The sequence below is a fragment of the Ammospiza caudacuta genome, chromosome 11, assembly GCF_027887145.1.
Source record: "Ammospiza caudacuta isolate bAmmCau1 chromosome 11, bAmmCau1.pri, whole genome shotgun sequence".
Taxonomy (NCBI): Eukaryota; Metazoa; Chordata; class Aves; order Passeriformes; family Passerellidae; genus Ammospiza; species Ammospiza caudacuta.
The window spans coordinates 24,337,242-24,353,152 of record NC_080603.1 but is presented as its reverse complement, the minus strand read 5'-3'; the positions used below and the strand labels follow the sequence as shown (position 1 = coordinate 24,353,152).

The 15,911-nt window shown below is 43.9% G+C and overlaps 1 protein-coding gene across 1 annotated transcript in view; it reads left to right on the top strand.

Moving 5' to 3' along the window:
• LOC131562615 (multiple epidermal growth factor-like domains protein 6) overlaps positions 1-15,911 on the top strand; it is a 189,767-nt gene that overhangs the window by 152,124 nt on the left and 21,732 nt on the right. The window contains exons 18-23 of the mRNA XM_058812439.1: positions 666-800; positions 1,251-1,376; positions 1,701-1,832; positions 2,692-2,820; positions 7,740-7,868; positions 12,107-12,235. Coding sequence (XP_058668422.1) covers positions 666-800; positions 1,251-1,376; positions 1,701-1,832; positions 2,692-2,820; positions 7,740-7,868; positions 12,107-12,235 — 780 coding nt within the window. The remainder of the gene's footprint in view (positions 1-665; positions 801-1,250; positions 1,377-1,700; positions 1,833-2,691; positions 2,821-7,739; positions 7,869-12,106; positions 12,236-15,911) is intronic.

The following is a 15,911-nucleotide window of genomic DNA, read 5'->3' as shown; positions in this document are numbered from 1 at the left end:
TGGCAGTGGGGTGATTTGTAAACATGTTCAGTAATTCTGCTTTTCCTTCAGATTTGCAGCTCTTTGAATTCAACTTACTCTTTGTAGTTTTTGGGGGTAGTTCAAAGAGAATTGTATCCTGCATTCATGTTTGCATGTCTCAGTAGCCCTTTCCAGACAGCAGTGGAGTAACACAAAAAAGATTCTCCCTTCAGATTTTTCTCTGGCCACGCAGGACTGTGTTGGATTTATGGCAGTAATTCTGGTGGGTTTGGTGGAGAGCAATAATGACAACATTTAATATTTTTATCATTCTTGTTGATGGGCTGAATTCTGACAGGGAGCATGCCTTGCCCAGCACTGGCTGTGCACCAAGGCAGAGAGCAGCAGAACTCAGACATCAAAGAAAAGAATTCCATCATGTATTTAATTGAATACATCCTCAAATATTCTAATTGAATAAATCTTTAAGCATTCTGCCACTCTGTTTCTGGGTTACATTTAAGCAGTAACCTCTTTGAAATGTAAGCATTTATTAAGTATTTACACTTTGTTAGCAACACCTTTAAAATGTACATTATAATATATTCTCTGCAAGTTTCCCCAAATTATTTTCTGATTTTTTTCTCACTTCTCTTAACTTTTCCTTTTTCTTATGCATGTTCTGTACCTGCTTCTATTTCCAGAATGCACCCCAGGGTTTTATGGGGCTGGTTGCAAACTGAGGTGCAGCTGTCCTCCTGATGTTCTGTGTGATCCTGAGACAGGAGCCTGCAAACATCCGTGTCCAGCTGGGTTTCATGGAGAAAAATGCCATTTGTGTAGGTACTCACTGCATGTTACCCTGGGAGATACACTTGGGATGGGGAAGCTGATTCAGGAAACTTAGGTTCAGATATAGAAGCTGCAGATAAACAGGTACGTTTGTTGTTGATACGAGCTGGCAGTTCCCCACTGAAACCAGACTGATATTTGGAGCCTGGCAAATGCTGTCTCTCTCTCTCTCTCTCTCTCCCTGCAAAGGTCAAGGCACAAGGCTGAGGCCAGTTACCCAAACTAACATTTGCCCAGGTAACAATAGTTGCTTTTAAAGCTTCAGGCACAGACTTTGCAGGGCTCTGCTGCAGTTCATTTCAGACCACCAGTTGCTCAGACTCCACTGCTAACACTGATCACTTCTACCAGCACAGTTCAGTTGGAAATTGGTGGCTGTGGTGCCTCCTAATGTCTTCAAAATGTTCCTAACCATGGCTTTGGGGTTTTTTGTTCAGCTTGTCAGCCTGGCAGCTTCGGGATGGGCTGCAGGCAGAGGTGCAGCTGTGGAGGAGCCCCGTGTGATCCAAGGACAGGGCAGTGTGTTTGCCCAGCTGGGAAAACTGGTGCTACGTGTGAGCAAGGTGTGTGAGGTGCTGGAGCAAGGTAGGGAGTGCCTGGCTTTGGAAGATATGATAAGAAGTAGAATTGGCTGTTTCCCAAACCAATAAACAAGCAAACTGTGGTGGAAATTGGGAGAGAGCCTTTGGTCTCTCTTTAGCTGTGTTCTTGCATGCTGCAGTTTAATGACAGGGCTGCCAGGGATGTATAACAATATAATGTCACAAACCAGCTCAGTTTTATTTTTATTTTATTTATTTTTAAATTCTTCAGGGTAGCAGCAGAAATCTACAACTGTCCTGAAACAGCAAATGGCACTGGTTACACCTCATGTGCTTTTTCTGCAGATTGCCCAGATGGCCAGTGGGGACCAGACTGCCAGAACTCCTGCGAGCCCTGTGCCAATGGGGGACACTGCAACAGGGAAACTGGAGCCTGTGACTGTCCCCCTGGCTACACTGGGCCTTCCTGCTCTGACAGTAAGTCCTCGCCTCAGCCTTCCCCAGGAAAAGAAAGTCAGATTGAAAATTCAGGTTATGGTCTGATTTCTGCCTTCTTACTCTTTTGTGAGATAAAGCATGCTGATCTGAGATTAAGTGCCCTTCATCTCCAGGAATTCCCCAGGTTGGATTTGGCATTATTTGTGGGAGGCAGATTGCAGATAAATGCACGTGATCAGCTAAGCTGCATCCCAAATGGATGTTATCATTAGACCTAATTTATGGCAAGCTGTACTTGAAAATACAGTGTTTAACAGCCACACCACTGGTGCTGTAATCCTGGCTGTCTGGCAAGAGGTGGGACCAGCTGGCCCATGTGGCATTATTCTTGAGTTATGTTTGCAGCAGCACTCCTTGGTGTAGATCATTTAGGATTAAATAATACTGAAGATGAGGGAGCAGTGTCAGTGCTATCCCTGCAGCCAGACACCATGGGAGCAGTTCAGGGAGCTATTCTGTGCTGCTCTTCAGCCTCTGGGTGTTAAAAGGCTGCCTGAGTGTGGCTGTTGAGCTGCACAGAGGCTCTCAGAACAGCTCTGCTTTGTGCAAACCTTGGTGGTGGCACGTTTTTAATTCTTGTTAGTCATAAAATGGCTTTTGAGGAAGGATTTCCTCCTCTGAGGAAACAGCCTGATGCACAGGAGTACCCAAAAGCCATTCAGGCTGTTCCCACATTCCAGGACTCAGCCCCAGACCCCCAGGATGGGGATCCCAGATATTTCAGTGTTGCTGTTTTGATTCCTGGATTCAGCTGAAGCCTGTTTTGGGGGGTGAGCTGTGGCTGTCTGTGGCCAGGCTTTGTGATCTGGGCGAAGTCCCAGCCTGTCTCTGTTTGCAGCCTGCCCTGATGGACGCTATGGACAGGGCTGCCTGTGGCTGTGCAGCTGTGGCAGCAGTGCTCAGTGTCACCACGTCACCGGGGAGTGCTCCTGTCCCCCGGGCTGGACTGGCCACGACTGCAAACACCGTAAGTCAGGGCACACAGTGCCTCCTGGGGACCTGCTCTGTTTGCTCTTAGTTTATTACAGTTTTTTAATATAGTTTTGCTAATCTTACTGCTTCTGAAACGGTGTGTTTGTGGGTTTGCACAGCCTGGGTGGGTATAATCCTTCATTATCCAGGTTCAAAGCATTGAAATAGATGGCTGATGAAGCGCAAAGTATTGATATAAGCTCTTATTTCAACACTATGGATCCCTTTGCCCAATACCATCTGTCCTGTCAGCATTTTGACTGACAGACAGTTTTGTTTTTCATTTTCAGTGCAGATTAGTTTTGAGATTAATTTTCCATTTCTCATTTTGTTTAGGGGAGATTTATTCAACAAGTGAGTGGCATGTACAGTCGTGTGTCTAAAGGTCACTTTTTAACTTGGGAATATAAATGTTGTGAAAATTTCTGTTCTCTGGAAGAGCAGAGCATCCTTCTGTTGACTTTAGCATCGCTCTCCATATTGGTGGCTGTGTGAGAGAGTAGATTTGCCCTTTTTGGATGGCACCATATAAATGTGAAGCCATCCTCTCTTTTCCTGTGACACATCTCTTCTGCTTGATTCATTGTGATGCCTCTTGCAAAAAACCAACAGAGACAAGCCTCTCTCTAAACTTGGTCTTAAACACATAAAGTCATTTAATTGGCAGTGTTGATAGCAGCAAGTTTTGCACCTGACTTCTCAGGCTCTGTACTGAAAAAAATGCTGGTAAAATCTGAAGTTTCCACCCATATGCATATTTTAAAAATCAAGCCAGTTGGTAGTGTGTAGAGCCACTGAGATGGCTTTTCACAACTCCCTGGGCTGTCTAGAGAATTGTGAGACCATGACAAAGGAAAGCTTTTATTTCTATTCAGGATAAGATCTGAGAAAAATTGTTTTGCAGTGGTATCTTGGTACAGCAGCTCTTCCAGCTATTGCAGACCAGGCATTAAACAGATTCCCAACTCCAAAACCAGGTTTCTGTTGCCCTAATTGGCACTTTCATCTTCATCCTTTACTTGAAAGAAAGGACATTTTGTGGTACACTGGTGTAATTGTGTCAGTGCTATGTGATTTTAGGATGAAAGCAGTAAGTTGCTTTAAAAAACATTGTGGGATTCCTTTGTGTCCATGCTGCATTTCCCAGTATTTTGGGGAAATCATGGAGGATGCTCCCAAATCTGTCTGGTTAAACTCATTAGCTAATTCTGGGTATGCAGGTTTTCAGTGAGTGAGTCAATAGCTGAGATTTTATTTCCATGAAATTATAGATTTGTGACTGATGGGTGTGGATTCACAGCATCACCAGGTTGGAAGAGATCTTTAAGATCACCAAGTCCAGCCCATGCCTTAACACCACCTCAACTAAACCATGGCACCAAGTGCCACATCCACTCTTTTTTAAACCCACCCAGGGGTGGTAATTCCACCACCTCCCTGGGCAGATGGTTCCAGAACTTTTTCACTCTGGATAAAGATAAGAGCAATATCTTTGTCACTCTTCAGCCGCTTGAATGTGCCGCTTGAATCTGCTTTCTAGAGGAACCCTCCAAAGGTTCTCTTCCAAATTTGTCCTAAACCAAGACACATTCTTTCAGTAAAAACTTTTCCTAACATCTAACCTAAATTTCCCTTGGGCCAGATAATGAATTATTAGTTTTATGACTTCAAATGATTAGTTTTACATGGATGGGACAATACCCGCCTGTGTCCCGCTGAAACAGACCAGCAAAAATGGTCTTTATTTCCACAGTTTTCATCTGTGCTGCATCTGGGAGTTCAGTCCCGTAGAATTTTGTGTACTCTGTGTTCTCTCACATGGAAGTGCAGCAGGGTTTTGGGGTGGTGCTGGATGTGACCCCGTTTCCCTTGGCAGCCTGCAGCAGCGGCCACTGGGGCCAGGACTGCGCCAACTCCTGCGCCTGCGACGGCGGCGACGGCGGCTGCGACCCTGCCACGGGCACCTGCTCCTGCCAGCCAGGGTTCACTGGGCAGCACTGCCAGCTCAGTAAGTGCCTGCCTCCCCAACCCCAGCTCCCACATCCCTGGAAGTTGTGTTTTCCGGCTCATTCCCCGCAGGAACGCTCCCAGGCTGTTCCGCCCCCGCTGTGCCCCGCGCCGCGCTCTCGCGTTTCACGGGGGTTAGATGCTTTGCCTAATTGGATTTCCAGAAAAGGTATTTTCAGCCTTGTTTTGGACCCAGCAGCTATTTTTAGTGTTAGGAACTCTTGAGAGGGATAGGATTGATGTGTATTTGGGTTGTGGCCTAAGAGTTTCCGTATTGGTTTTACTTATTCAGTTTTAGGGCAGAACTTACCCTTGGTAAATCTCTATTTCAGGTCAGGCACATAGAAATACTTCACATGTACATAAAAGAAGGAAAACTAGGATTTTTTTGAGTCCTGTATTTATTAAAAACAAAAATGTGCAATGTTCTTATCAGAGGCCCATGACCCTCACCTTAACATTCACTTCTAACTGAGGTGAGTAGCAGATGCTTCAAGCATATGAAAACAGGCTCATAGTCAATTTCTCATATGTCTCCCCAGGTGCCATCAATTTCTCATTCAGGAGCTCCATGAGACAGAAGCAATATCTCTATATTTAATACTGCTTGATTTAATTTTTTTTCCAATTAATGTGCCTATTTTCTTTTTCATTTCATGCAAGCATTTGGAATCCACTTCATCTTGTGGCAGTAAGTTGCATAGTTAAGCTGCTATTACTATTATTATTGATTATATTGATGTTAAATAAAACAAACATTTTATCTACTAGTTTAACAATCTTACAGTAGCACAGATGTAGCTACCAGAGCCTCAGTAGCGTGGGCAGGATTAACTGCTGGTGTCACACAGAAATGTCAAAACAATTAATCTGGAACAGTGACCTAAGACAAGAAAGCCTGGAAAGTTGATCGTGCAGCCCTTGTTGCTGTTGGCACAGAGGGAATGGAAGGACAGTGTGTGGGGAAGACCAGCTCCCAGAGAAGGAGCTGCCAGCTCTGCTTCTCTTTCACTCTTGATCTCTCTCAAAATAGCATCTATGCAGAGACAGAGTGGCCAAATAGCTGCTTGTAATCCTCGCTGGGAAGGGAATCAGTGAAGCCATCGCCACTGATAAAACATCAGGCAGTCCTTAAAGTTCTTTCTGTGGGCTTTCTGTTGTATTTAGTCTGCTTTTTGCCCCTTATTTTGTGTGTGTGTGTGTGTGTGTGTGTGTGTGTGTATATGTATACGTTTTAAATTGCACATATATATGTGTATGTGTGCGCACAAGATTATGAAAATGATTGCTCTTCCCATAATTTTATGCTGCTTTGGAGGTGAAATCCTCACTATCCCTGGATATTTCCTCTGCTCCCCAGGCATCCCTTTCTTCTCCCTGCAGGCTGGGCTCCTTCCCCTGGCAGGAGCTCAGTTCTCTGTCGGGGTGGCTGGATCCTGACACGCATCACAGCAGCCTGTGCCTGCTGGAGCAGGGGCAGATTCTCTGTGCTGTGGACTGTGAAATCATTTGTGAAGTGCTCTGACCCTTTGCCATCACCTTGAAAAGCCTCAGCTCTGGGCTAAACACCTGAAGGGAGCTCTGCTGAGAGCCCCACACCTCTTGCTGCACTGCAGCACCCTTTCCCTTGCACAGATTCTCTGACTGAAATTTCAGCTGAAAGGGAAACATGGAGAAGGATCAGGTTTTTAAGGCACAAGTGCACCTCTATGTATTTATTTGTTAAGCAGTGATGTGCATCTTTGGGAAGAGGAAGGCATTTCACCTGTAAGTGCAAAAAAATAGATTCTAACATACATTTAAACAACATCCCATTTTTTGACTCTTTGAAAGCAAATAAATACTTTGGGTACCTTGCTCTTCTACCCAGCTCCTCTGTAAGACACACAGTTGGCAGAGTCACTGAGCTGCAGGAGCAGCTGAATTCCTGCCAGCTCCAATCACTGCCCACCCATGGCACCAAACAAACAGCACCAAACCCACCCCCCTATTCCAGACATGGAGCTGTTTTTGAGGATTCTTGTTTTCTGTTCTCTCTGATTCCTTCCAGATTGCCTGAAAATCACTTTGTAGTTGTAAATGCTAAAATCATAGACTTTTAGAAGAGATCTGGCAGTAATCTCCATAACTCATTTAGAGGGATGTTCACAAGACCTTCAAACATGAGTAGAGGCCCTGTAATATTGTATTTAGCCAAGTCTATCCCTGTGTTTCAGCCTGTCCAAAATATCCAATGTGAATTAGGCAACTGGCCCTGGTCTTAATTGATTTTCCTATAATCCTGGAAGAAATTATTTTCATTCTAAATGTTTTCTTTCTGCTGATAGTTACTACCATGCAAATCTTTTAAAACTCCTCACATTAACTGCTGTGGAAATGTAATCGTTAATCTGTCCCCCAGATGTAATGTTTTCACTTGAATCTTTCAAAGCAGAGCATGAAAGTAAAGTGTGCAGCATTCAATTTGGAGCTTTGTGAAGGCAACCAACACATTTCATATTTTCTCCAGCTTTCTGGGGAAAGAGGATTTGCAGGAAAACAGAGGAGCTTCTCCCCTCCCAGCAGATGAAGTCCCAGTGGAGATGTGCACATAAGCAACTCCAGACCAGTGGGCAAAGTGTCATCATGCAGAACCTGTGAAGTCTCAGGCTTTGCAATAGAAAGTGTTCATTTTCTGTGCAGAATTTAGTCTCTCAGCACTCTGGAATTTTTCTAAAATAGATCTTGAATGTAGCCCAACTTACCTGAACCTCAGGGGGGGCACTCAGATCTTACTTTTAATCCGTTACCTTTACGCCTTGATTATTTTGGAAATAGTCAGATTTCCCATGCATGTAAAAATTCCCCATTGATCCCTGATCTGCTCTGGCATTAACCCATGCTCTGTTTGTGGTTCCTGTGCTGCAGGGTGCCCCGAGGGGAGCTTTGGCCCGGGCTGTGAGTCCAGCTGTCAGTGCCAGAACGGAGCTGCCTGCGACCACGTCAGCGGAGCCTGCACCTGCACGGCGGGCTGGACAGGAACCTTCTGTGAAAAAGGTACTGCTGCTCCCCTGGCCCCTTAGGATTCATGGAGAATTTGTCTTGGTTTTTGTTCAGAGAGCAGGTTTTACAATTGACAGCATTGGATCTAAATGAACCACTGAACTTTATTAGAAGCCGATATTGAAATGTGAGCTCCCCTCCTAACTCAGCAGAGGATCGTGCTGAGTGCCAAATGTTGGGCACATGTTTTCACATGGTTAAAATTAGATATATGCTTAAGGCTTCTGCTGTATCACATCTTTATGAAGACTCTTTTCAAGCAGAGTCCCACTATTTGAGCACTGAGCAGGGAGAAGCTTGTTCAGCCTTATGCTTGCTTGTTTCCAGTGCCTCCCTGAAGTGCTTTCGAGAAAAATCATGGATGTGTGCATCATCCCTGTGGAACTCTTCAAGAACAGATTCACTTCTAACTTAAATAAATCCAATTCTATTCTATCTACTCTTCTATCACCTAGTCATTTGGTAAAGTGTTGGAAACGTTGGACTGGATTCTTCATCTACGTTGTGGTGAGTCAGTCCATGGCATTATCACAGGAGGTTGCTGTCATGCTGCATCATTTTGCAGACTTTTTGTATAAAAAAAATAAAAGAGAAACAACACAGGGCCATTCAGGCACTGTGAAGGTTAAGTGTAGGTGATTGAAGATTCTGCAAATTATAGTATTTTAACCAAAGTCACAACTATTTTGCATGGAAAGCAGCTTTATCAGCCACTTTCAGCAGCGAGGATGGAGGGAAGTGACAGCTCTTGCAGGCAGCTGCTGCCCTCTCATGGGAAGGAAGATGCTCCACAGCCTGACCAGGAGTGTGGCAAGGCACCCACAGGTTGGAGTTAATATTCCTGATTGTTGTTTCCCTCGCTTTCTTACCAAGGACTATGATACAAAATTAAAATTCTTTCCAGGGTTCTGCTGCAAATTGCACCTCATAATTCATGGTATCTCCACTATGTCCCTTTTTAATACAATTTAGCTGAAATACATTTTCCCAAATCTACTGGGTTTTTTTAAGTTATTGTATTTTTATTGGAAAAAAACAAGGCAGTTATCTGTGTTGTTGTGTAAATCTCTTCATTCCAACAGGAATTATAATGGGAACAAAGAGGCTAAACAGTCTTTGCCAGAATAGGTGTGAGCAATATGGAGAAAACTGGGGAATTCTATTGGTGGGAAAAAAAAGAACAAATTTCAACTTCCAAATCAGTAATGTTGGACATTTTTATCTTTTTTTTTAATTCCTGAAAGAAGATTGTGGAGGGGAGAGTGAAATTTAGGGCTCTGTAAAACACTGTTTTCTGCATGTTTTCCCTCAGGAAGGCAGAGTGTTCGCTCTCAGCTGACCCAGGTTATCTCTTAACTTAGGAAGTTTCAACCAGAACAGTTTGGCAGCTTCCAAAAGGCGCCGAGGGAGGAGAACATGTGGGTGGTTTGCCCTTGGTAGAACCTTCTTGGCACCTTCTCTCGGAGGAGCTGCAGCGCTTCTGTTTGGAGTGACTGGGAGACTGGCAGGGTTTCCTTCTGGCAGGGATGTGCTTTTTGCCGTCCTCTTGGCAATCCACCCACGTTGGCCAGGCTCTGTGCCTTGCAGGCAGAAATTCACATCGAGCCCTGGCTGCCTTGGACTTCACACATCCTGCTGGTGCCTCAGCCTGTGGCTGGGAAGAACTGCTCTGTCATCACAGAAATGTTGAAACTCAGGCTTTTGCACCCTTCTAAGTTCAGAGTCCTGGGAGAAGACAGTCCCTTACAAAATGGGATTTTGGTTGGTACTAATAATTAATATCACCCCTGCACAGCAAGGGTGTTTGAACCTGCAGTCATCGCTTTTGGTGTTTTGCATTGTGGCAGCATGGGATCTGGATTCAAGCTGAGACTGCTGAAATCCCAAAATTTGCCTTTGGATTTCTGTTTTCATTTGGGAAAGTTTCTTCCTATTTTAGGGGGAAGCTGCTGTTCCTTTCCATTAATTTGCTGCCCTCAGTATGAATTCATAGGTTTAGCTACTCTGTTGCAAAACACCACTTTAGTGACCACTTCCAAGCTTATTTACCACAAATTTCCATCACCTCTTATTAATATTTATTAGAATTGTTAATGTAATCTTAGTCCTTGGTGAGTCTCAGTCAGTAATACAGATAACAGATTATATAGATAGATTGAGACTCACCAAGGATAACAGCCAAACCCACACCATCATCATCATCACCACCCAGCAGCACAGGACATTTTCCAAGCTCACTCATAGCAGGAGACACTTTTGCTCCAGGGCTGCTGTTTCATGAGACCTTGCCGTGAATTATTCAGGAGCTGACTGAACTTCTGTGCTCTGAGCCACAGGATGCTGACAAAGGACCTCACACTCTTCAAAGTACTTTGTCTGTCCATCAGCACCTCAGTTCTGCTCTGCCCTGAGTCACCTTTGATCAGCTGCTCTTTATCTGGTACCACTCAGTGGTGCTGCTGCCTCTGCAGTTGTGCTGTGGTCACATGTAATAATGATGGGGAAGAATAAAGCTATCAAGACACTCTCTGAAAGAAAATTAGACATTGAAGGTGCTACATGCCTGCTCCATCTTTCAGCTCTGCTCAGTGCTTTGTGAAAATGAACCTTGTGAATCTTGTGACTCTTTCAAAGGAGTTTCAAAAGCAGCAAAACTGTTTCAGTTGCAGAGCGGGTAACGATTGCAAATAAGGCTGAAAACAAAATAATCTACACAGAAATTATTTCAGTCTGTGAGAGCAATCTAGGAAAGGCTTCCTTTGAATTTTCTTGAAAGCAGCAACTGATACAAGCAGAACACTGATGAAATAATGTCTGTTCCTTCATAAGGTCTCGCATTACCAAAGGAAAATGAATAATTTTTGGTGGATGCTGCTAGCAGTGCCACCAGTCAGCTTCCATATGTGAGTGGCAAAAAAGGGGACAGAAGAGTCCAGCAGTGGAAGATGAACACTGAGAGCTCACTGGGAATGTGCAAGGCCAGGTTGGATGGGGCTGGAGCAGCAGTGGAAGGTGTCCCTGCCCATAGCAGGGGTGTTGATGGCAGGTGATCTTTAAGGTCCCTTTCAACCTAAACCATTCTTGGATGACACCAGTGTTACTCTGACCTGGTAGAGAGCTGTGAATTAGTGTGGAGGGCTGTTGGTCAGTGTAGATGGTGGTAATCATTGTAAGATTCTCTTGGGAATCCAGAAATCATTCTGATTTCATGGTAGAAGTGTAAGAAATGGATTTTAAATAAGAGTTTATATTGAACAAGGAGGACAAAGAGACAAGTTTTACTGAACTACTGCTTATTTACTGAATTTACTGCTTATTTTACTGAATTTACTGCTTATTTTACTGAATTACTGCTTATTTTGTGAGCACCATCACTCCAGAGGTTGATTCAGGGATTCTGTGGAAAGAATGATGTGCAGTTGTGTATCTATAGATCTGTTATTACTTAGTGTAATATAAGATACTGTACTATGTGACATAACAGATGCACTTATATAATCTAAACACACACAGAGAAGTTAAATTAAGGCTAAATGGAGAATATATTTTTAAACTCTGCATAGCAGCCTTATTGTTCTTGTAATGCAGCATTTGGGGTATGATGTGGCCCACTGACAAGCATTGATCCTTATGTTCACTGCTGTCAGCACTGGCACAGATAAAAATTAAATCCATGGGGCTGCACTTCCTTAGTCCAGGTTCGGTTCCAGATGAAGGTGCAGAGCTCCTTCAGCTCCCTGGGGTTGTTTTGCTACGTTTAATCTGTCTTGGTTTTCTCTGCTCATTCACTCTGCCAGTTTTTCATTCCAGCACTGAACTGCACCACTGTAGCTTAGGTTCACTGTTAAAAAAATCTTTAGAAAAGTGTCAGGACAGTAAATGGGAGCAGAAGTTTTGCGTTTCCAAAGGGAGGAAGGTCAGCAGGGATGGCCCTGGAGTCTGGTGTTGTGTTGAATTATTTCCTCTGTCCATTGCAGAGGCACAAGGAACAGCTTGTGTGAACCCAGCTCCATTCTCTCACTTGTTTTATGGCTTTTCAATATTCTCAGCCCTGTTTCCCTGTGCAGGAATCTGTTGCTGGTGTAAAGGGGTCACATTTTTCCAAGATGCACTGTAGCAGAACTGGGCAGGCTTAACCCTTGGTGCGACTTCGCTTCTTAAGCATCCGTGGAAAGATGAGGTGGAGTTTGTGCAGAAAAACTGTGCTAAAAAGGAATGTTTTGCATTTCCAGCTTGTCCAGACGGATTCTTTGGGATTGACTGCCACCAGGTGTGCAAGTGCAAGAATGCTGCTGGCTGTGACCACGTGCTGGGCTCGTGCCACTGCCTGCCAGGCTGGCTGGGGAAGAGCTGCGAGCAGCGTGAGTACAGAACAGAATCACCCCAAACCTCCTCTGGGAATGGGACAGTGCCCTGCAGGGCACACTTCCAGACAGCTCACCTCCCTTCCCAAATATGCCCAAAAAAGGAACAATTTTTGGTGGCTGTGTTAAATCACCAGCTCTTTCTAATAGTTTGTTTTTTTAACTCATCAAACGTGATAAGCATCAGGTTTTAAATAGCAGAGCTGTCTCCTGCCATATGACAGCTCCCTGCTTTTTTATTTTTGTGTGACATTAAGAGATTAAATGTTGTGTGTCTGTTTCTGGTGTATCTCATCTAATTATCAATTATAAAGTGTCAGATTACAAAATGTGCAAAGTGGAAAAATCAGACCTGGGACTATTTTGTTATTTGAGGGTAACAAAATAGGTTTTTTAATAATTACTAGGGAAGTTATTTGTTTTAAAATAAATTTCATCTTCCTGTATGTTCAAAAGTGTGGATTATCCCACAATTTTTTTGCAAACAAAGTGCTTGTATGTATACATATATAAAATTGGCTATTCTGAGAAATTTTTCATTGCATTTTGTCGGAATTTAGGTAATTTTCTTTAGCTGCATAGCATTACATATGGAGATCACTGAGCCTATTTGCAAAGTTTAACAAATAAGTGGGCTTTTTTAAGATTTTCAGGTTTTAGCTTCTCAGCTTCCTTGTTTTCCTTTAGGATGATGTCATGGTCTAAGCTTCCTTTTGAAAATATGAGTGCTGTCTGCAGGACTGGGGTGCAGAGCTGGGCTCCAGGGCTGCTTCACAGCGAGCCAGCTCTGGGAGGGAGCACTTCTTTAATCCATAGGTCATGGCTTTCTGCAATAGAAAAGTGGTTTACTTTAGAAAATAGAGAGAAATGTGGCTTGTATTGAGGCAATGCTGTTCTTCAGCCGTACACTATTTTATCATCAGCCCTGTTTGAGGGCAGTGCTTGCTCTTCATAATATTTTCCCCCACCACTCAACACAGCCCATCTTCTGAGAAGGCTTCTCCTGCAAAATCCCCTGCTCTTTTGTTTACAGGTGGGTCAGTTCTGCTGAATCTTCCCCATTTTAGACACTTTTCCTTACATCCCACCACTGCAGTTTTTTGCCTCCTCATGCCCTCCCGAAGGAGCACTTGGCTCTCCACCTGAGGATGCTGGTGGTAGCACAGCCTTTGAGTGTGGATTAGTGGAGTGAGCACAGAACAGAAGCAGCCCAGAGCCATTTTCCCATCCCACAGGTCAGAAGAGGTGCTGCTGAACAGGTGCAGTATTTGCTCCTTGGTCACAGCCTGTTTTTCCTGTCCACCCACAGCATTGGCAGTGTGTCACCTTGCCCCCTCCCCAGTCCTTAGCGTTAGGGATGGGAAGCTTTGCTGCATATTTCATTCAATTCAATTAAGAGTTGCAGCTCCTTCTCCATGGCCTCTGGTGCCCTGCTCTGCTCACATTAGGGAAGAAACCCTATTTATTGTCTTGTGCCAGAGCCATTAGAGCTTTGTGCTGGGCTGATTTATTCCTCCTACGGCCAAAGCCCCCAAGGCCTCCATGAGTGAGAGGTCAGCTCACAGTGCAGGCTGTCTCCTCCTTTCCTGTTGGCCAAGTGAGGGATCTTCATTTTGATTTTACATCCACGCTGCTCCAGAGCTGCTCAGAGCAAGGCAGCTCAGCCCTCCCCATCCTCTCAGGATGTTTAATATTCACCTTGCCTGTTCCTGGGACCCACCAGCTCCAGCAGCTGGAAGGACAGCACTCGTGTGGAAGTAATCAGATTGCAGGCAATGTGCTGGAGGATATTGAGGAATAATTTTGGCATCATGGGATTTGAATTGATCCTAAGCCAGCCATGCAGTGAGTTTTATACTCCGCTATCTAATTACAGGCAGTACAGACAGTGATGCCTTTTGTTGAAGCTGCCTAATGCTTTCCATTACCAGACCCTGGGTTTCAGTTGTTTGAAAATGAATTATGTTAATCTGGGCTGAAATCTGCCAAGCAAGCTCTGCCTCAACTTCAGTTTGTGCTTGGAGATTTTATTTGGGGATTTTTTGGAGTGTCCACCTGAGGTATTTTAGGTTTCCAAGAAAGAGGCTTAGGAAAAGTATGTTGCCTATTCTCTTTCTTTTGTTGTTTTGGTTTTGGTTTTTGTTGTTGTTGTGTTGTTTTAATGAACTGTTTCACTGAGTGCTGTGATACCTCAGTGATACAGAAGTGAGGACCTGACATTTGGCATTTCTTTGTGACAGATGTAACCTTCCTTTCTCAATACCCCATCCCTGGAAGTATTCAAGGCCAGATTAGATGGAAGGAACAACCTGATCATGACAGAGCATCCTTGTTCTTGACAGGGAGCTTGGAAATTGGTGATCTTTAGGGCCCCTTCCAACCCAAACCATTCTGATTCACTGCAAATTCATCCAAAGTTTGCAAACTTGAAAAAAGCCAACCAAACCCTCCAAAAATCTCATGCTGCATATGGTCTGTAGCAGATGTACACAATTCAACATCTGAATTTTGCCTTAATTCTGTCAGTACTAAACATGCCTCTTTCTGGAGCTGTTGGAGCTCAGCAGAATCTTGACTGAAGTGGCTCCTTGTGGTAAAAAAGAGACCACACTGGTTTGAAAAACAAGTAACTACAGAAAAATGTGCTCAGCCAGAGGCACTGATAACAGGGGTTTGACATTTCGTGGTGTGTGAGCACTTGAATTTGCAGATTCCCTGTTCTTTTAAAGCTAAAGCTTCATTTTGTGGAGAATAATCCATTAAAGTCACTTGAAATCCAAGTTATTGGGCACCCTATAGAACATTAGAGCCCATCATTTTCCTTTTCTCCTGGGCAGTTTTGATGGCTGTTGACTTCTGGTCTGTAAGAAAAGTCTCCAGTTTCATGTGTTCCTTCCTCTGCATGCAAAAAGGGATTTTAAAGACTGCAAACAAATAAATCCTCCTCTTGCAGAGGAAAGACACTAAGAAGAAAATTTTGAACCAGGAGGAAATCTATTAATTTAAACCTTTGGATTAAGTTACCTCTTTTCTCTCATCGTGAAGGAGGAAAACGCCCAGGGATATTTGTACATTCAGTTGTGGAACTCCATGAAATAGCTTCAGTATCACTTTTTTCCTAAATCTTCACAAAAATACTTTGAAAATCAGGATTGTCTCACCAGGAAGCAAAACAACATTCGTGTCTGCCCAGTAGAATAGTTAAAATTTTCTTCTCCACCAATTTCTGCGTTCTTACCAGAATTTTCACAGAAACACCCTATTGTCTTTTTGGTAAGTGTAACAAGATCTTTGCACACATACTCCAAAAACCTCCCACAAACCACTGGTAACCAGTCAGGGCATCTGGTGATGAGCTGGTTTTTCCTTTGGCTTGGTTCTGCTATAGTTCTGGTCTGTATTGTGGAAATATTTAGTTCTGCTCCCAAAACCCGAGCCAGAGCTCTGTAGATGTGCTGAACTTTTCACTTGGCAACCAAGCTTCATTTGCAGAACAAACTTTTAGCTGTGATGGGATTGAGCTCCTGCTCTTTCTTGTGGTTTCAACATGGATGGGGTCCAAGTGATGACAAGAACGAGCAGTGTAGAAAAGAAGTCCAGGGAGAAATGGTGTCTGAGAACCAGGCTGGGAAGCTGGAGGCCTTTCTCAAAAGAGGAGAAAAGGGCTGAGAAT